This window comes from Glycine soja, chromosome 20, assembly GCF_004193775.1.
Source record: "Glycine soja cultivar W05 chromosome 20, ASM419377v2, whole genome shotgun sequence".
In the NCBI taxonomy this organism is placed as follows: domain Eukaryota; kingdom Viridiplantae; phylum Streptophyta; class Magnoliopsida; order Fabales; family Fabaceae; genus Glycine; species Glycine soja.
Genome location: NC_041021.1, coordinates 46,039,841 through 46,061,601, shown reverse-complemented (window position 1 = coordinate 46,061,601; position 21,761 = coordinate 46,039,841). Strand labels below are relative to the sequence as shown.

General features: G+C 30.1%; 1 protein-coding gene across 1 annotated transcript; it reads right to left on the bottom strand.

Moving 5' to 3' along the window:
- Positions 1-3,575: 3,575 nt before the first annotated feature.
- On the bottom strand, positions 3,576-4,428 carry LOC114401715 (cyclin-dependent protein kinase inhibitor SMR1-like). The gene has a single exon (XM_028364293.1). It carries the CDS (start codon positions 4,244-4,246, stop codon positions 3,857-3,859), a length of 390 nt encoding a protein of 129 aa, XP_028220094.1. The 5' UTR covers positions 4,247-4,428; the 3' UTR covers positions 3,576-3,856.
- Between the last annotated feature and the right edge of the window lie 17,333 nt (positions 4,429-21,761).

Below are 21,761 nucleotides of genomic sequence, written 5' to 3'. Positions count from 1 at the left end.
TATAGATCAAGTTCTCTTTCTTTATTTTGGTTCTTCATTCTTAACTTAGCTTCGAGTGTTATACGACTAAACTTTTTTCCTCATTTTACGGTCACGCCAACCTTTTAGGACATCTGGAAGAGTAAAGACAAAGAAACTTAAAAACGAAGCCATGGGATAAAATACATGCGCAGGCAGAAAACATCACATGCCAACAACATAATTAATTGGCATCGATTAATTAGTTTCATTTGTGTACTCTGTACTTTTCACATATGTGTATATATATACGCCACAAAACTTAATACCTAGCTAGATTCAAGATTTCTTTAATTGATTACGTGTTTGCTTTAATATTAGCTTTCAATTCTATCCAAATTAATTCTAACATCATTGATTTTAACTTAACTTTCTACCATGCTTTCAAGGGTCAAAATTGATTTTACACATTGTACGCAATGTATCTAGTTGGAATGACCATGACATTTGGAACAAAATGGCATTTCTATACAGCATACCAGTGCTCTGAATATAACACTTGTTCTTTTCCCTTTACCAATGGGTTGCCAATGATTGAAGCAGAGCAGGGAGATATTTCTATTTGTTCTTTTCAGAAGTGTTTTTTCAATTTAAAAAGACATGAAAATTTTATATGTAATTATATTTTTCTATTGAAAAGTTAAAACTAAAAAAAAAAAATTTAGTATCCTTTTATAAACCAGAAAAAGTACCTCGTAAAAAATTAATGAAAAAACTGTTATAAAAGTGTTTTCTTTTAAAAAAACCTATCCTATATCGCGGCAAAATATAGTTATATATATAGCTACAAAAAGTTTGTGTTGAAAAAGGGATTATTGCATGACATTGAACTTCGAAATATTTCACCGGTGAACTTTCGGGTAAAAGTTTTTTTTTTTTTAATTTATGTTACTATTTATCTTAATTGTTATCATAACTCGAACTTGGCATTACCTTTATTTAAAGAATGACTATTATTTATAAGGAGAACGCGTTATACATACATGTGGTAGAAAAAAGAGAAGAACATACGCATGTACCATTAAGTTAGCTAGCTAGGTACCTCTGTAAAGGTAATACCAACAATTTTGCAATTTCATCATAAAAAAGCAAAGTATTTTTTCTCTTCATATTTATGGTAAGATACCCTACTATAGCATCATTCTCAGTCTTTGCTCCTTTGATATTCATGTCCTTTTTCATTCAATGCTTGTTAAGTAAAAGTAAGAACAGGATTAGGCTTCACTTTTAACATATCTGGCTTGTTTGTTAAATATAAAACTTAAGCTCAGCCGCCTATTTATTTATGCATTTTTTTTTAATGTCGGACATAATTTGTTTAAAACTTTAAACTAACCTGAAAAATTAATTATATGACATATTTTATAATGAGAATATAATTTTTTATCATAATGAGATTTGAAAATAGACCAATATTGGGTCAAAATCAATAAATCTTTAAAGACGAATATGTTTCTGTTACTTATAACTATAAAAATATTTGAAATTCTTTATTGTAAATTTATGAGTATATTTTTCGTCTTTCAAAATGTCTATTTTTTGTTCAAAATAAGGTTTGAATATCTAAAACTACATGTATTATTTTTTTCATCAATTATATATAAAAATATTATATTTTACATTAGTTACATACATAATCAATGTAAAAAAAATATGTTTACATCAATTTCATACATAACTGATATAAAAAGTAATTGTCGTATGTTCAAATTTACATTTGGGTTAAAAAATAAAACATTTTAATATTATGGGCATAGAAAACATATTAAATTTTTTTATATGAATGAACTTTAAATATTTTCATATTTATAAGAGTGAAAAATACATTTTATTCATCTTTAAACTATATATATATATATATATATTAAATTTTATTAATTTAACCGTTGAATATTTTGATATTAATTTTTTTGTCACACCTACAAATTTCAAATAAATATTATATTTATTTATGATTTAACTTTTTTAAATTTAACAGAAAAATTAACATAATTTAACATATACAAGAGTTATGAAGGATAGTTATTTCACTTAGAGTTAATCTTGAAGTAACTTATCTTTTTTTTTGCATGTGTATTTTTCATCTCATATAAGAAAAAATAAGTCTTAAGAATAAGTATTATTTTAAATTTTTAATATAATATTAATTATTATTTTTCATTTATACTCCTAATAATGAATAATATTTTTTATAAAAACATGATGATGCCTATATTGCATCATTTTTAGCAAAGAAGATTAATTTCCTTGAAAATGTACCATGCATTGACTCATGTAAAAAAATTAGGATGATATTTATTACAGATGTAAAGAGTTTTTTTTTTATCAAAGAAAGTACCAAAAGTTTTAAATAATTTATGTACTTTAGTCCATCAATTAACTGATCACTCCCTTGATAAACCCAATTAAAGAGTATAGTTATAGTAAGGAGTTATAATGTAAATATAAAAATTAAACTGACAATTAATTCTCTCTCTCTTTGTCCTATATATTGAGTGGGGATTAGTTGATGAATAGAGAGAGACACGGAGAGAAAATTAATTGAGATAGATATTAGACTTTTATAAATTTGATTTCATTCTTTGTTTAAAATTGAAGCATTATCAGGCCATTAATTGTTGGCACAAGTCAAATTATTGGTTTAGCCATATCGGGAAAACTACTCGTATATTAGAATGATATTTGCAAAGATTATATTCATATGGGGATCTTAAAAGAAATATTAGGTGATGAGCTGGTAGATTAAGATTAGATGGATCAAATCACTTGGTTTAAAGAAGACAAAAAAGAACAAATTTCTCTCACCTTGCTGAGTTGCACAGTAAATCTTCCACATTCAGTTGCCAAATTTTCAAGAAAAAATTATAGAATTCCAGAATGAGCGATAAAATTCAAATATGGCGTCTAAAATATAATTCTTATCCTTTTCGAGATTTATATTATATTTTCTACATTAAAAGACAAAAACTTAGCTAGTGTTACAAATGACAAGGTACAGGTACATAGCACTTCTCACCACTTATCTCTTCCATCTCCTGTTATTTATTCTATTCCTCGATCTCTCTCGAAGACAAAATCAAAAGTTCTTTCATCAATCCCAAAGCGGTGACAAATACTTGACCTTATTATACACATTCATGCATAATTGTCAAAGCAAATACGCACATAATTAACAATCACGAAGTAAATTAACCACCCTATCAAATTACTCACAAACTCCGTGCTTTCTACTAAAATAGCAGTGATTAATTCCATTACGTAACGCAAGCCACCAACCTCATCTACTTTGTCTTTTTCCATCTTTCAGAACATTAATTTCCATTAATTCAATTATGCTAAACAAATACCGTAAACGCAACAATTTGATCGATCATACAAAGAAACCCAGAAAACAGAATATATGAATCACAAGGGGAACAATTAAACTTGAAATTCAGCAAAATTCACCGCTTCAGCTGTTATGAACTAAATTCATGATATTCACACAAACAAGAATCTCGTAATCCAACAAACCAAACCATAGAACCAAATCAAAGGAAACGAATTGCAAAAGGTAATTAATGGGAGGATTGGAGAGAATTCAATTCAATGTTATGTTGATTCGAGTAATGAACATATACTATTCGGGATCCAATATTTCACATCTTATACAAAGTGAAATATATATAACATATAAAAAAAACCAAAATAAGAGGGGGGGAGAGGGAGAAAGAAGAAAGAAATTGACCAAAGAAGTGGAATTGGATTAAAAAAAGAAAAAAAAAATTGTGTAATTTACGTAGTTCGACAGGGTCGAAGGTATGGTTGTTCGAGGAAGCTAAGGTTGGAAATTTTTTGATCATGTACAAGTAGTGCATCCCCTCTTGGGAAAAGTGGATCTGAAGAAGGCGTCCATGTCCTCCTTATTCGTGACATCGAAGAACTGAAACTCCTCAAGTAGTTTTCTTTTACACGAGGCGAACTTCGGCTTCCTCGGCGCCGGCGGACACGTCATCGTCGCCGGAATTTTGCTCTCCTTCGACGTCGGAGTACGGCAACTCTCGTCGTTGACTTTGACGCCGACATCGACGGTGATGGCACCGTCGTTTTCGGCCTCGGCTTGTGTGACGGCGGAGGAGACGGCGTTGCGGTCGTCTTGGGCGTCGGAGGGGAGGTCGTCGTCGGTTTTGACGACGGCGGCGATTCGGAGCTTTGGTAGCTCGTGGTGGAGGTGCAAGTCGGTGGACATGGTCTGGGTGATGTTGGTGGGGACGCGGAAGAGGAAAAAAAAAATTACTCAACGTGAAGTGCGTGACCGCGTTTGTTCGCGTTTATATAGACATGGTTTGGGGGGGGTTGAAAAACTTTACTGAAAGCTTTCAAAGCGTGCGTTAGAAGGTAGAAAGATGAGAGAGAGAACGGTAGGATTAGCAAGAATGGTAGGAAGATGATGAGAGAGAAAGATAAGTGTTTTTGGTTGGAAGTGGGGTAACGGGGTATCACTATCATCACTAACTCGTTTAATTTCACATTTACGCAACTTTATTATAATCGGTGAAATTTCAAGAAAATTTCTTTAATTTGTTTTTCTTTATAGTGTGATACTTAATTAACTGATAAATAAATTTTATTTTATTTAGATTTTATATCAATTTAGTATTTTACATGTAATATATTCGCATAAACTTGTAAGAATTTCCGAATGAATTTGATTGTCCCGATTTTAGATTAAGCAATTTGAAAAAATAATGTATTGTTATTTAATTAGTTTAGAATAACTGTTGTGTAGAACTGTACTTTCTTGTTTCTAGCACTGTCATTTTTCATTATCCACGTTAGCACAATTAATTTTTCTGGTGTGTGAAACTGGAGTTAAAGAGTTGGCAAACTAGGGTCTAGGGGTGTATAAAACGACAGAAAAACTTGATGACGTGAACACTAGATGAAACCTTAACTAATTTCATTTATTATCAATTAACATTGTATATTAAAAACTCTTAACTATATGCAATTGCTTGCTTAAATTCTTATATAGGGAAAATATCTTTTCATAAATTAGCACCTTTGCTTTCTATGTAAAACTGAGTTAACGGAGGCTAATAGTATCAGTAGTGAGGTTAAAAATAGTAGGGTTTTATTAGGATGCATTGATAACATTTTTTAAGACAAAAAAAAAACATCTTTGATTCCTCAAATAATATCCTCCCAGGACTCGTTACCATAAATCTTGTTTAATGGTGCTTATTTCTTTCTTTTGTGGCATTGATTCCTTATGGAAAATTTTACAGCTGGGGGCACCTCATATACTCCGTGCGATAGCATAGTTTTTGGTGAACGACAAATGAAACTAGTCCGCGTGTAAAATATAACTTGTTTTGGACAAAAATGCCCTTGTGTGTTAGATATGGTAGTATTGGCCGCAGCAGATAAAACAGACTTTCCCGAACGGATGTCACGGCCCTTTGCTTTTACAAACAGTCAATAGTGGAACGTACAGCTTACGTTATAGGCAAAAGGATAGCTATTGTCGCATGGTCCCGTCACCACGCTCTTTCAAAGGCGCGTGACAAACAACCTCCACTCATTTTTTTTTTCTGATTAATTTTTGTAGGCAAAGTGCTCAATGTACGCTGTCTATTTTTTCCTTTCCTTTCCAGTTTTCATGATTATTCAGATTCATGCATACTTACGGTATTTTTTAAATATAAGGGTTTTTTTTTGTTGAAAATAGAATATGAATAGATTATTTTTCAAATGATGTTTATTCGAAACACCTCATGTATGTCTACCAATAAAAACAAGTTTAATTTTCTCATACAAATTTGTTACTATTTTGTTAATTAATCAGAAATTAGTTTTAATGTAACTTTTAAGGAAGACACTTATGAGATGGGAATCATTCAAAAACTGTGCAGGCAACATCTTAGTTCTATGTCAAAGTTGATTTTACAAAAAAACAAGTAAATTTAGTTGTCCAATTACTGACAAGGGCATCTAAACCGTATGTTGGCCCCTATTGTTTCAATAGTATCGCATTGTATTGGGTAGTAGCTTTTGAGTGAAATAACATGAGTATCTTTCATTCGAAAAATGTGACTTTTCAATAATTATTATAAAACTTAATCGATCTATATTTTTTTTATTAAAAATAATGAAAAAAAATTACGTTATTAGTATATTTTAATTAAATTCTAAAAACATATTTTGTATTATCATTTTAATTATAATTAAAATGTGAATTTAATATAAGAAATTATATTGTTATTCCATTATACATAATCATGTATATAAAAATTATCAAATTTTATAATAATTATTTTAGACATAATTTTTTAATTAATTGGCAATATAATTTTTTTTTTCACTTTGACATCGTATCAATATTAAACTATAATATTTTTTCTTTTAAATGTGAGACTTTTTAATATAACACGTCAAATGATAAACATCATAATTAATCAAAGTTATTTTATTTTACTTTTTTTTCAAATTTTTAAAGACTAAACTTCAATTAGGATGATTAATAAAATATGTATTATGTATTTTCACTATAAATCTTCATTAAAAATAGCGGCTTTTCAAATTTTATATCAGTGGGAGCCTTAACTTCTGTTAGCATGAGAGAGAGCCAGGCAATATGAGTAATTATAATTATATATGAATGATTAAATATTGTTTTAATATTAGCAATTTATTTTAATTATACGGTTGAAATTCATTTCTCTTATATTCTTATATCTCATTTGATACATTTTTCTCTTTCTTTATGTATACAAATGGATTACACTTTAAAGAAAAATTATATTGTAATCCAATTATGAATTCACATACAGTTGAAAATTATTTATTTTTGTAGTAACTGATAAAAATCATTATAAGATAAATTTGAATTTGAATTAGTTGACACTGTAAAATTTTAAAATAGATGAACCCAAACTTGCCTAACTTAATTAGCCCCACTCTACATTAGCTCGGCAAAAAAAATGGTACTAAATCCACTTTCAATATGTAGGTTGAAATGGTTAGCCCATCTTATTTATAAAGGGTTGGCACATGGAGTCACTAAAAGTAAAAGAATAAAGAAAAATGTTAAAAATTTAAAAATTAAATGTCATAATTATTTTAAAACTCATATTTGTAATTATTTCTAAATAATAATTTTCCATAATTAATTGATAACTTAAATATTTACATTATATTTATTGAAACTAAACTAAAACAATATACATACCCAAATAATGGTAAATAATTGTTCACCTTATCGTCAGAACTTATGTCCTATTGTTCACCAAAGACGTGTATGTAGTATCAAACTCAACATAATTAAGCACCAACTTGAATTTCACGAAGCTATCCTAATTAATTTTCTAAATAACGTATGCATGTTACTATATATACAGTATTGTCCCACGTGCTCCCGCTCATCTTTGTATGCCCAATAATATCACCCTTTTTTTTACTCATTTTGTTTACCCTTTCTATGGCCAATAATATATATATATATATATATATATATATATATATATATATATATATATATATATATATATTGTAAATTTTATGAATTATGTCTCTTAAAAACGGTTCATATTTCGAGATATACGGAACATTAATATTTGATATGTATGTACGAAGGCTTTAAAGATAGGATGGTGGCATGCCAAATTTTTGTATATTTACCGAGATTGTGTGAAAGAAGACAAGTTTGCATGATTGGATTTCTATCTTTTGAATACACATGGCAAATGAATTGATTATATATATATATATATTTGTCATCGTTATTTTTCTGTCCTTTCGTGCTACATGATTGACAAATGGCTATACTATATATGTAAATGAAAATGACTTCCTATTCTTCAAAAAGTTAATTTTTTTATGTTTGGTCCTAAACATGTTGAGACGCAAGCAAATTACCGTAAACACTAGCCGTAATCATGTCATTACTTTGTTAATTAAGAGAAACTTGTTTTGCCAGCCGTTCTTGAAATCAAAATGTTATTTTGATTATTTAAAATTTTAATTACCATTCCATAATTGATTTTTCAATTTTATTATACGTCCATTTGTTTTTAAGAAAATACTGACACCATTAGAAATTAGTGATATTTGTATATTTACATCTTGAATTTAAACTTCTGCCTATTTTCAATTAATTCGATTACCTCTCGGATTATTGAGATAACACAAATAATCTAGTTGATACTGTAAGGCATTTTTATTTGATGTAATTTTAATGAATGATCAATAATTAATTCTTAATTATAGGCCTCTACAGAAACTAGGTACTGATTCTATAGAAACTATGTACCGATCAAATTTGATAAACTAATTAATACTTTGACGATATACATGCAATAAGTAATTTGTTTGTCAAAGCATATATATTTAATTAACTGCTTGAAAATCTTATCTGACTATAATTAATCAAAACAATGAAATGCAATCTCGCAAGATCGATTTTTTTGGGTGAAAACATAAGGTAGATTGAATGGATCGGGTGTATTTTTGGCAGCAAACAAGTGAAGTACATGAATCTGAAGTGTATAGACGATAGAAGTGTAATATTGAAAGGGTTTGGAATATATAGACATATTAATTATTTAAAATATATTGTCCCCTGTAAAATGGCATTAACATGTGTTGGTAATCTCTTTGTCTGTTGCGGAAAGATGGGTCTCATTAGGTGATCCCATCATGGAAGAGGGGTGTTCGCTTTCGTCCACCCCACAGCAGATGCGCGTGCACATGGCCAATGCATGCAAAGAACACCACCTATCTTTCTGTGCCTTCTTCTTCGTGATCTTTCTTTTGATATCATTAGAGGAGCATAGGATACCATCTTAGAGCCTTCAATACGCCCATCTACTCCTCTCTCTCACACACACTCTCTTTCTCTTTCTATCTATAAATAAATAAAATTTGTGTTTGTTAGCGTGGATTGGGTTTACCAAATACCAACTCATCATCAAATGAATCTTTCCACGTGCATTGTCTCCTTACTACTCATTTATGTGCTTGGTTTTCACCACTACTCATGAGCAACCACGGTTATATTTTTTTTTTTACAAATCCATTTTTGTATTGTGCTGGAATAATTTCCTACATAGTGCAATTTACAACACAAGTTTTATCATGAGTTTTTTTTTTCTTTTTTAATAGGCAAATAGCAAATTTATTGAATACGACATGTGCTGTGCACAAGAAGATTTAGAATTTAAGTTATAAAAATGTATATAATAAAGTATAGACCTTTTAACAATGAAATTATTATTATTTTTATTAGAAAAATTTAATCACAAATTTTGGGTTTCGAAAAAAATTATTATAAACTTCTAGATACAATTGTCATTTGATTCTTACATATAACAAAATAAAAAATAAATAAACATGAGAAAATCCAAATGCTAATAACCCAATAACTCATACAAGTTGATTCACATATTCAACAAATAGTACACCATATGATTTCATCCACTATAGAATTTTCCTTCTTTTATTAGAAAACAAATTAATAAAAAACTTCGTGCCTTACCATTGCATATGCAAAGAGGCTGTTTCCAGATTCGAACCCATGACCAACAAGTCATCAAGGCACAACTTTACCGCTGCACCAGGGCTGGCCCTCATTAGAAAACAAATTAATATTTTTGATAAATTGTTTACAAATTATATTTGAGTATTGTATTCTTGTATCTATGCAAAATAGTATTAACAATTACTCTTAAATTTTTTAGGATTTTATTATTTAATCTATTTCTATATCTAATTAATTAATGAATTTTTTGTAAGATATTTTTGTAAATAATACAGTAACTAATTTAAGAGTTTTATAAAAAAAAGTCAAAATAAGCTAACTAGAAAAACTCCCACAAATAAGACCATAGTAGAAGTATCTACAAAAATTCAACGTATTTACATTACATAACATTTTTCTTATTTGGCCATTTTCTCATTATACTAATATATGTACTTGGTTTTTGACTTTTACGTACATGGCTTCAGGCTTGGGTGTCGCACGTGCAGAAAGGTTTTACAATGATTGTGACTGCACCATGCGGAACTACCAGGTAACTGCCTCATTACTATATATATATATTAACTGCAGTCGGCATAGTTTAACCAGAAAACAGACAAAGCTTCAACATTCTTAGTCTTTACCTGCTTATATTAACTAACACTTTACTCTTCACGCCAAAGTTAATCTAGAATTGTGACCTTTTGTTAGTTCTTTCACCTTTTCATTTTAATAGTTAATATGCTTTATTCTGTTTCTCAGATAGATCAACTAGTCGCCAGATCCAAAGAAAGTATAAGAAGATCGTTCATAACAAGCCATATGTATATGTGTTAAGGTTTTCTTTCCAGTTTTGCAGTCTGTCTTTTTCTTTCTCAAGCTTGTGAATCAAGTTTGTTCTGTGCGACTATGTACTATTGTTTTTATTTATTTATTTATTAGTAATGATAAGGAACCTAACATGCAGATTGAGGTGATGCACATTGCACAAGATCTCGTCGACATAAGACACTAATTCTTTTCCTTTATTTATAGAAAAGTCGAATTTGAGGATCTAACGAATATGTGATATGCTTTTTTTCTTCTTCTAAATATACATAAATAAAAATTGAAGTTATTTTATATATGTAGATTCCAATTAGTAGTTATACTAGCTACTTAACACCGAAAGACATGAAAAAAATATAAAATAAAAGGAAATAGCTAGAAGACAATTCAATATTGGGTAGCGAATTTTGTATCCCTATATTGTTGCTTGCTTGTTCACTCAACATGTTGTTCTCCAGCTGGACTACTATTGGCATTATTTGAGGTTGCATGAGGTTCATGTTTTGGCTGATATAGGATAAGCTTAAGCATGCCCATGTTGAACTGATGATGATGATCCCCTAACCATCGTCCTCAATTGCTCTCAAAGGTATCCTAAGAAATCTCATTTATAATATCTTAGCTATTCCAATACTAGAATATATAATACGTAGTACTTCTCTAGCTCGGTTTAATTGCACATTAATTCCATGGCTTTGTTTAATTAGTACTTTCAAGAAAGGAAAAGAGAATAAATAAAAAAAATTGATCGACTTCTTCCATAAACATAAATCAATTTATGTATATCTAACTTTTGCAGAATTTCTTTTTTATGTAACTTTTACAATAGCTGATATGTATGAGCTGATTTTAATTTATGGGAAGAATTCAATTTAATTATTTTACTTTCTTGCTTTTGTTTTATATAAATAATTATGTAAGCAATCATTGAACCTTAAACTTTTACATCCTTTGGTACACAACTTTTATAATTGTCTGAATTGTATTATAATGGTGGCTTAGGACACGAGATTGTAGTGTCTAATAGAGTTAAATGTACACAATAACAAAAATCCTGTCCACTTATGACAATCAAGTCATAAATTGATTAACAACCTACAATTGTGAGAAAAATGATATAAAATTCTCAACTAAGAATTTTGGGCGAGTAGATTGAATATATTTTCTCTTTTATTAATTTAACCTGCGTCTTGTGAATTATACATAGTTCAAATTTATAACTAAAAATAATTAGAGGAAGAATTAAATATATTTTCAATATTTGAAAGTATCACGCGATTCACGAATTAGGTAGAAACCAAGACTGTACAGTTTCACTTCCACGGACGTAACGGACCTAATCAAATTAGTCAAAATTATATAAACAACCGCAGAATGAAGCTGTTTGACAAATTAGAAAAAAATAATATTATATGCCGAAATAAATATATAGCTTCCCATATTTTTCGGTTCCCCACAACTATATATATATAGCTTCCCATATGTATGTGTGTATTTGTAGATATACGAAAAATATTAATTCAAACAATTTTTATTAGTATACCATCACACAACAGATCGATTGTCTTGGCACTCATAAAAGATGGCGACTCTTCATAACAAAACCTTCATGTCCATGCTCATGCATGTGTCAGTGCTGCATAAAATTGAATACAGCCAAACATCAACCAATTTATCATAATGGGTTATCAAAGACATGATCATATACTATTTTAATATTGACAATAAATGAAAACGTACGCAGTTTCTGTTTTCTCCGACCCCGAGAACGGAGAACCCAATCCGAGAGGAAGTTGTTGGCAAAATTACACTGAACCATAGGTTGTTTTTGCTAAGATATTTGGCCTGTGAGTTATGATACATTTTTTTCACTCGGCATGAGTTATTGAAAGAATATAATTATGTCTTCATGTCATTAGTAAAATTGTGATTGTACACCACGGATACGAGAGATCATAGGATATGATAAGAAAACTAATAATAAAGAAATTAATTATACATGATAAATTCTAGACTATAATAAGAAAATTAGATATAAAAATATATTGACATATATTTTAACATATTCTAAGCTATAATAAAGAACTAAATACAAAAATATATTGACATATATTTTAACATACCACTACAGTCGAAGCGGGAAGTTGTTGTACGCTTAGATTGTTCCGAAAATTCTCAAATAGAACCAAGGGAAGACCCTTTGTAAAAATATCTGCAATCTGATAACGTGACGGGACAGGTAAGACTCGAACTTCCCCACGAATAACCTTTTCACGAACAAAGTGAATATCCATCTTGATATGTTTAGTGCGTTGATGTTGAACAAGATTTCCTAAGAGATATAAGGCGCTAACATTATCACAATATACCAAGGTAGCTTTCTGAATACGACAATGAAGCTCTAGAAGAAGGTTTCGTAACCAAAAAGACTTAGAAACCACATTGGTAATGCCTCGGTATTCCACATCCGCACTAGAACGTGACAACATAGCTTGATGTTTGGTGAACCAAGAAATTAAATTATCACCAAGAAACACATAATAACCAGATGTACAGCGTCTGGTATTCGGACACCCACACCAATCAACATCTGTATAAGAGAGAATAGTGGATGTGTAAGATGGACAAAGATGCAAGCCATGATCAAGAGTAGTTTGAATGTAGCGCACAATGTGCTTGAGAGTGTGCATGTGTTCTTCCTTCGGGTCATGCATGAATAAACACACCTATTGCACAACATAAGCAATATCGAGTCTTGTGAAGGTGAGATATTGAAGAGCCCCTAGAAGGCTTTGTTAATGAGATGGATCAACATATGGTGTGCTAGAATTAGCATTGAGCTTTGGTTTCGTGTCAACCAGAGTAGGAGATGGCTTACAAGATGACATGCCGACCCGTTCAATGATCTCTACTGCATATTTTCGCTGAGATAAGAATAGACCACCCGATGACGAGTTACAACTATACCCAAGAAATAACTCAATGGCCCTAGGTCCTTCATAGCAAATTCCGAGTTAAGAAGGGATATGATGGACTTGCGAATAACATAAGAGGAAGTTGTTAAGATAATATCATCCACATACAAAAGAATGTAAGCCATAGTTATACTTTGTCGGTAAATGAAGAGAGAATGATTATAAGTATTGTGAGAAAACCCAAGAGTAGAAATATAATTAGCGAATCTCTTGTACCAAGCCCAAGGGGCTTGTTTGAGGCCATATAGAGATTTCTTCAACAAGCATACATGATTAAGATGATTTGGGTCCCTAAAACCCATACGTTGATGCATGTACACAGTCTCTTTTGAGTTCTCAATGCAAGAAAGCATTCTTCATGTCAATTTGGTTAATGGGCCATGCTTTAGATATGGCTAAATTGAGAACAATGTGAATAGTTATTGGTTTGACTACCAAGCTAAAAGTCTCACCGCAATCCACACCAACCTGTTGTGTTTTGCCATCCCCTACAAGACAGGCCTTATGTCCCTCAAAAACACCATTAGATTTTTCTTTATGAGTAAAAATCCACATAGACAGAATCACATTAACATCAGGTGAACGAGACACCAATTCCCACGTCTTATCTTTAATAAGAACATTAAATTCATCATCCATAGCCATTTTCCAATTCGGGTCATGAAGGGCAACACGAGATTACATGGTAGAGGGGATTTAGTGACATTATATGTCGTTTGGATTTAAAAATTCCATGCTAACTATGTGTCACGGGTCTGGGAGCCGGAAAAGGAATGGATTGATATGGAGGTGAAGGTTGAGTACCAAGTTGCGGGTTAAGCAAGACCTGCTGGGCAGGTTGTTTTGGGCCTGACAGAGAGGTCGAATGGTGGACCACATAAGGGGAGGGTTCGTTGTCCATAAAACCATAAGTGTGAGGCTATGGAGTATGCAACTTAGAAAAATGGAATTAGGTTTCATAAAAAATGATATGAAGAATTAGTATGATTTTACGAGAGGACAAACCATAGCACTCGTATCCACGATGATTAGATAGGTACCCCAAAAGACACACGGGTGGAACGGGCTTGAAATTTATTTATGGTAGTAGATGAAAAAAGTGGATAGCATAAACACCTAAACACTCGAAGATGAGAGTAGGAAAGATCCTTTTTTATAAAAAAAACCTTGAGAGGTGATTGATAGGCTAATTGTTTACTTGGAAGAATGTTGAGAAGATATGTTGTCATTTACAAAGCATGATGCCAAAAAGAAAGTGGTAAAAATACATGGATTAGTAGAGTACAAATAATGTTGTTAATGATACATATTTTTCTCTTGACTTTCCCATTTGTGATGATGCATGTGGACAAAAGAGACAAAAAGTTGATCCATTTACTTTTCAAAATTTCCCAAAGGATCCAACCAAACTTAACACAAGTTTTTTTTTTCTGTGTTAATTAATATCTCTCTTCACTAAAATTATAATTTGAGGATTTCCAACCAAATCCCAAACATACCATATGACAATTTCCTTTTATTTAAGTACATATATATGCTATATATCCTAAAGAAAAGTTTATGTGCTATATAGCTCTTTATTTAAGTAAGACTTGTCTAATCGATTTTCAGGAGCAAATCACATCCATGCTTAAGTTTTCAATATTTAAAAGTCTGCATTTGGTCACATCATTTAAAAGGAATCCTATGAAACTAGGAATTAAAATTTAAAATTGAAAAGATAAACCATTATTTTAAATGTCCAATATACCAACAAATTTGTGAGAGGGTAACCGCATTGTATTTTGAGAAGGAAAAAAAAGTAATGAAGTTTAAATTTCGCAGAATAAGATAGTTAGAAAGAAAACCCCATCCTAAAATAAGATTATTTAAACTATAATATAAGATCCTTCGTACAATAATAATTTAAACTGTAATATAAGATTATTTTTAATTTTTAATATTTTCTTAAAAAAAGACATGGAACTTTTATTTATATTGAGATAAAGATAAAAGAGGATGGATTGAAAGTGATAAAAAATTTAGAAGATAAAATGTATAGATAAAGATAAAATAATGGTAATTTGATATAGTTGAGAGAAAAATTTACCAGTTGCATGATTTATATGTGAAATGCACCTCAATAAAAGAGAAAGTGGTGTCTATAACTATTCAAGTTAGGTTAGGGGTTAAACAAGGAAGTATAAGTTCAAATTCAAATTCCGTGTCGAACAACCATGTAAGTAAACAAAAATTATGAATGGTACTTAGTTAGAGTATTGCTATATCATCTTACAAACTTCTTAATTCTTAATACTCTATAAAATAAATATTAAATGACAATAGAAGTATTTCATATATAAAATAGTCTTTAAGTATTTTAGAATATATATATATATATATATATATATATTAATTTTGATTATTTATAATAAGATATAAAGATCAATATGTATTTATTCCTCTTATCTTACATTTTTTCCACTATATACGTCATGCCAATAAGTATGTCACTTGGAAAGTACATTTTTTTTTTCTGTGAATTTGTTTTTCTTCTTCCTCTGTGACTTTCAAAATAAATTTTAAAAAAACCTCAGTTCTATTGATTTTTGATAAATTTCCACAAAAATCGCTTTCTCCCACTATATGTTTTGTTTAATTCATTCGCCATAATAACATGACTGTAGCCTATAGGATAATTAATGAAAACGCTTTGGAAGTCATTATTTTTCAGAAAACTCATTCATATCTTTGGACTTTGGTGACCGCACTTGGCACATATGAGACGGATAATGGGGCATCCTATGCTACCCAACTTATTGGGATGGGAAAATGAAAGTGTTCTTGTCGATGCACTACATTTCGTATATAATATAATTATTATTACAATCAACTATAGGATGGATTTTCAAAGAGGTTCATAGTCTCTGTGCCGTGGAGTGCAAGAAATTAACTAGGATAATTTTCAATCACAGGCCAATTAACTAACATAATGTAGAAACGTTCTTTATTCTTATCCTTTCCTTGGGTTTAGTTTGGACTTTATGAATCGATCGAGGTCACACGTGCAGAACTTTATCAAGATTGTGTCCAAAAAATGTTGGTTTTCACGAAAGCCTAGGATATTTGTATCGTTGACTACAGGCATTCAGGTGGTTGCAATTTTGGTGGAAGCCAACAAATCTACAGCATGCATAGTCTTTGCCTGTATAACAGCCAATTTACAACTTATGGACAAGTAAAGTTATCCACGAATTTTTACTTTTTCTTATTTCCTTTCCTGTTTTGTTTTAAAATTTAATATATTTCTCTAGCTAACATTGGTAAAAAAAAAGAGACTGAAATCTCTTAAGATTTTTATTTTTATAATTGGCATAAAATTATCCTAATTGTAAGGAATTTAAAAAGACAGAGTCTCACGTTACCTAATTGAGTATTGTATTATTTATTTATATATCAAATTGTTTTAAAGAATTTTTAAGTGACTAATAGAAGGCATGAACTCAGCAAAAAAAAAAAAAAAATGAAGAAGAAAGAAGACATGAACTCAAGTGCATGAATTTGGGTCTTGTGGGCCGTATCTAGTACAAATTCACTGATCCCTCCACTTGCATGTGATAATAGGCCTCCCAAAACTTTTGTCTTGTGATTTAATAAATTCTGCAGATCCATGTTTATCGATTTTGACTCAGTCTTAAATGTACAATTTTTACTGTCATTTTCTTCAATGTTATTGTGTGGTCGTTTTTCTAACATTCTAGTTATTTAACCTTATCTTTATCCCACAATGTTACTCTTTTCTAAATTTGCAGATTAATCAACTTTTTCTTGTACTAACATTTAATTATTGGTTTGATAAATATCTTAACTGCAAAAAAAAAAAGAGATAAAAATTACTTTCACCGAAACTATTTTTCATGAGATCGCACTCATTTTCTTTCTTTGTCTGACTCTATTCCTGGGTTATAAATTTGGTTTGCTATTTATGTTGCCTTGATTTTAAATTGTGAAGTTATATTGTATACTTCTTCGTCTTTAATTATAAGATTTTTTATATAATTTTTTATAAGATTATTTTTTAATTTTTAAATATATTAATTATTTTTTCTTACATATTTTTACATAATTATTTTTTTTCCAAACATTAATAAAAAAGTAAATAAAGAGATAAGAAAAATATAATTTTGAAATGATACTACAATTAATTAACATATTTAATGTGATTAACTATTTTTTAAGGGACGTGAATTAATTAAAAAAATCTTATAATTAAAAATGAATGGAGTAATTAATTGGTGTTACACTGAGATAAGTGCTTTAGTCCAATGTGTTCACACTCATGAGGACGGTATTAATAGTGATGATGGACAATAATCTTAAAGAAGATTAATTGAATTGATAAATAACATATTTTAAAATATTATAATTTAAATTTAATGATCACGTGAGATTTTAGTGAATTCTTAAATAAGTATTTTAATATAAGTATTTCATTTAAATTTAACAATTAAGATTAATGATTCTGTTGATGTGAAATGCTAATTATTGTGTAATTAACAATTCAAATACCTTATACAGGCATGCTATTTATCCCTTGTTTTAGTCATTATACATGTAATTAGATATGTTCTGGTGTCGTTTGTCTTTTTTATCACAAAATAATAACCTTTATGGTCCCTTTTAAACACATTGGTAGGTTGACACCGTTAATGGGCTTTGTGAATTTCAGGAAAATTTGGGCATTAAGTCAAACAGCTGCCACAGATCTGTTCATAAAACCTTGTATTGGTTTAAGAAGAGTGAGAGCTATATATCGATAGACAACTTGCTTTGAAAGATTAAGGCATTTGAGAGGGCATAAACTATTAGTTCAAATATTCTTCCACCATAATACACATTCCACTAACACAAGTAATCATCGATTTTACCCCTCATTAAAAGAAAACTTAACCAATCCCTTTTCATCTCGTGTTACATATTAGAAAGAAAATTGTATAATACAGTAATTTATTTAGTAAATTACACTAAGTTTCCTAGGGTTTTATAAAATTACACAAAAATCTTATTTTTTTTTGCTGAACAATTCTCTGTTTTATCTACCCTTACACTATCCCGTTTAATTTTTAAAAATATACATTGACACTACTCCTTTATACATTACACTATAAGAAATGTTGTTGTAAATGTTAAAAAAGCAGAAAAAATTAATGTAATTTTACAAAATTTTAGGAATGATTAGTGTAATTTATTGGTATAATTTATTCTTATGAAGAGCTCTTTCTAACGACTGATTTAAGAAGATAGCAATTGATTCATTACGGTTACGGGATTGAAAGCTCATCATGAAATTCCATTTTTTGGTTGTGCTTGTACCTGTAAATATAACCAAAACAAAGAGACCCAACATTTAAGTTCTTTGTCTATTTGCAATTTAAAATACTATCAGTGTGTAATAAAGGGAAATTAAGACAGAGCCATTAAGATTGGAGCCATTAAGGGAAATTAAGATTGAGAACCATAAAGATTGGAGCCAAGAGCAGATAGTTCTTGAAATTTATTAAATAAAGATTAGTAATATTTGTGTTTGGCTACAATGATAAACAGATAATTAAGGAAGTTTCACAATTAGCATATAGAAAAATAATATACATGTAAGATGGCTTTTATGAAGAGTGCTTCCTAACCACTGATTTATGAATATAGCTGGCTGTAATTGAAAATTTGCCATTAAAAACTCTTAAAATATTGGTTGCACTGAAACATGTTAATATAGCGAAAATAGTGAAGCAAAGCAGTACAATCGTACGTTGATGCATAACAATTAAAATGCAATCGGTAGATGAAGGTTATTATTGTTGAGTGAGACACTTCAGTTGATGGCAACTAGAAGAAGGTAGTAAACCTGAAACATCTATACCATGGACACTAATGTTGCTGATATGTTCAATATTAAGTGGTTAAAGACATAAAAGACCTTTAAAGAGAGACCTAAGTTAATGAGTCATTCTTCCATCTTCTAATTCTCTTGTTCTTTAAATATTTATGCAACTTCTGATTAAACTATGGTTAGGTTTAAAACTCAAGTTACAGGCTGAAATATATTATCAAGGGAAAGAAAATATTAAAAATGATTCTTTGTTCCCTTGTTATGCTTTGTCTAGAACTTATAACCGAATGTTACGGATGAACATTAACCTCATATGTATGGGTATCTATGTATTAAGTTGATCTTATAATTTTTTTCCAGTTTTTTATTTATTAAAATTGAACAGTCTAGTCAATATACTGCTTTATACTTTTCTTGTACTCTTTAAATCTACAAAAGGGAAATAATTTGTTTATAGTGAGTTGATTGATAGGAGTAAAAGTACCAGGAATATGAAGAGGAATGGATGCTAGATAACAATATTAATGTACTTCTTAAAGTTACCAATTTGATCCTTTAATTGCTCCACTTTTATTTTCTTCTTCTACCAATTAATCAAGTGTGTTAGCTGAAAATATTGATTCCTTCAGTGGTTACTTTATTATATTGGATTAATTAGCAGCTGTAAGCAATTTGTTCTATGACAATTTTACCTTATTCGCTAAGCAATAGTTTATAGCACCTACTGTCCTGTACCTTACATATATTTATATTCTTTACTATAACAAGTTTGTCAAGTTTCTATGTCACGGTTCTACCTATGATTGCACGAGGGACCAAGAAAAGATATGGTGCGGGCAAAATGAGGAGTGTCGTAAGATGACAATCTAGGAAAATTTTATGTTATGTCATGTATATTTAAAGTTGTGTAGTTTTAAATTAAAAAGCATCATTTCCTCAGGAAAAAAAAATCTAAAAAGCATTAAGACAACATTTAAAACATGGCTTGCTGTGGTTGTATATTAACCAGCTGGGTTGTTCTCTCCAGCTGTAAACATTGAAAATTTGAAATAAATTGGTTTTTAGATGAGACTTTATTAGGTAGATATGGGCTCTGAAGCTGGCCCATGATGGTGATGATCCAAAATCATCATGCTCGTTTGTTTCATAGCGGGTTCCAAAGAACGCCCAACTAAATTATCTTCACTGAATATTTGAATAAACTGATAATGATACATGCTGGCCAGGGTCATTAATGGCAACTAAGTATGACCATGTTAACCTTTATGTAATTCTAATCCTTAATACCTTATCCATAAAAAATAACAAAATAATCCATGACCATGCATGTGGTACTGGTTAAAAGTTAAAACTGAAAATGTAATGCCGACCTTTTACAAGTTATTAGAATGATGCAGTTGATCACACAAGCTATGACTCTATTTTCTCCTAAATGATTTATGCTTTTAAACTATTTAATAAACCGTTGTCTTTTCAGGATAATCATACTAATATATTGTTTTCTTTTTCACGGTTGCATTTCTCTATTTTTTTTCTTGGTCATGTGTATACGCGAACATGTTTGTAATTACAGAGAAGCGGCTAGCACGACACATTCTCTAATTATACTTTAATATGATGCAAACGAAGGTAATAATGTCCAAATTCAGAATAAAGTTTGTATGAATTGAAAGATGCAATTACTAGGTTGGAGATAGAAAATAATGATACAAGTCACCATATTGCTCTTGTTTGCGAAAAATATACACCACACAGGGATGAGAGTTTAGTTGATGATTGGTCTCGAAACGAAATCAGAATAAAATTGAGACGACAATGGTGGTGACCCTTAGTTTGATTGACATGGACCGTCAAACGCAAAAGATGGGCCGATATATATATGTGGAAATTCATGAAAGGTTCCCCCACCTGTTGCCCTTTGAAGGTGCATGAGAACAAGCCATTACAACATGTTATGATGGAACCTTTGACAAAAAAAAGGATGATGATGGAACCGATGGATATGGTAATAATAGTAAGAAAAGTTCAGTTTTTTTATTTACTTTTCTAAAAAACAAAATTGTTTGGGCTGAAATGTAATGTAGCCATGATGTAAATATGCATAATAGTAACCACATATTTTTTAAAAATATCGTTATTTGTATTATTTCATGTACCAAAAACCCTAGAGGAGTTATGCTAATATAATTTATACGTTTAAATTCTGATAAATTATGCAATAAATTGCACCTAATTAGCATATAAGTTGTTTATGAAGATAAGTTTTTGCATTGTGTAAATTAATATCCAGCTTGCATTTAGCTAATTAAACAATAGCTCTCAAAATCAGCATGAAATGAGTGGCTTTTATTTTTATTTTTTATTTTTTTTTTAAAAAAAAGAAACACCCCAGCATGAAACTAAACAGATGCTGATGGTGACCTCAAGTTTGAAAGATTAAGCTAGGCAATCAAGTGGATAAATATGGGCCCAAAAGTGAGCATAGACATATAAAAATAACATAGGTGGTTCATATATATGATGTGAGATGAGAACAACCCGATGATTAATATTGAATTATATATATATGCAAGAAGAT

Coding starts and splice junctions, on each gene's coding strand:
- LOC114401715 (XM_028364293.1), bottom strand. CDS start 4,246: ATGTCCACCGACTTGCACCTCCACCACGAGCTACCAAAGCTCCGAATC.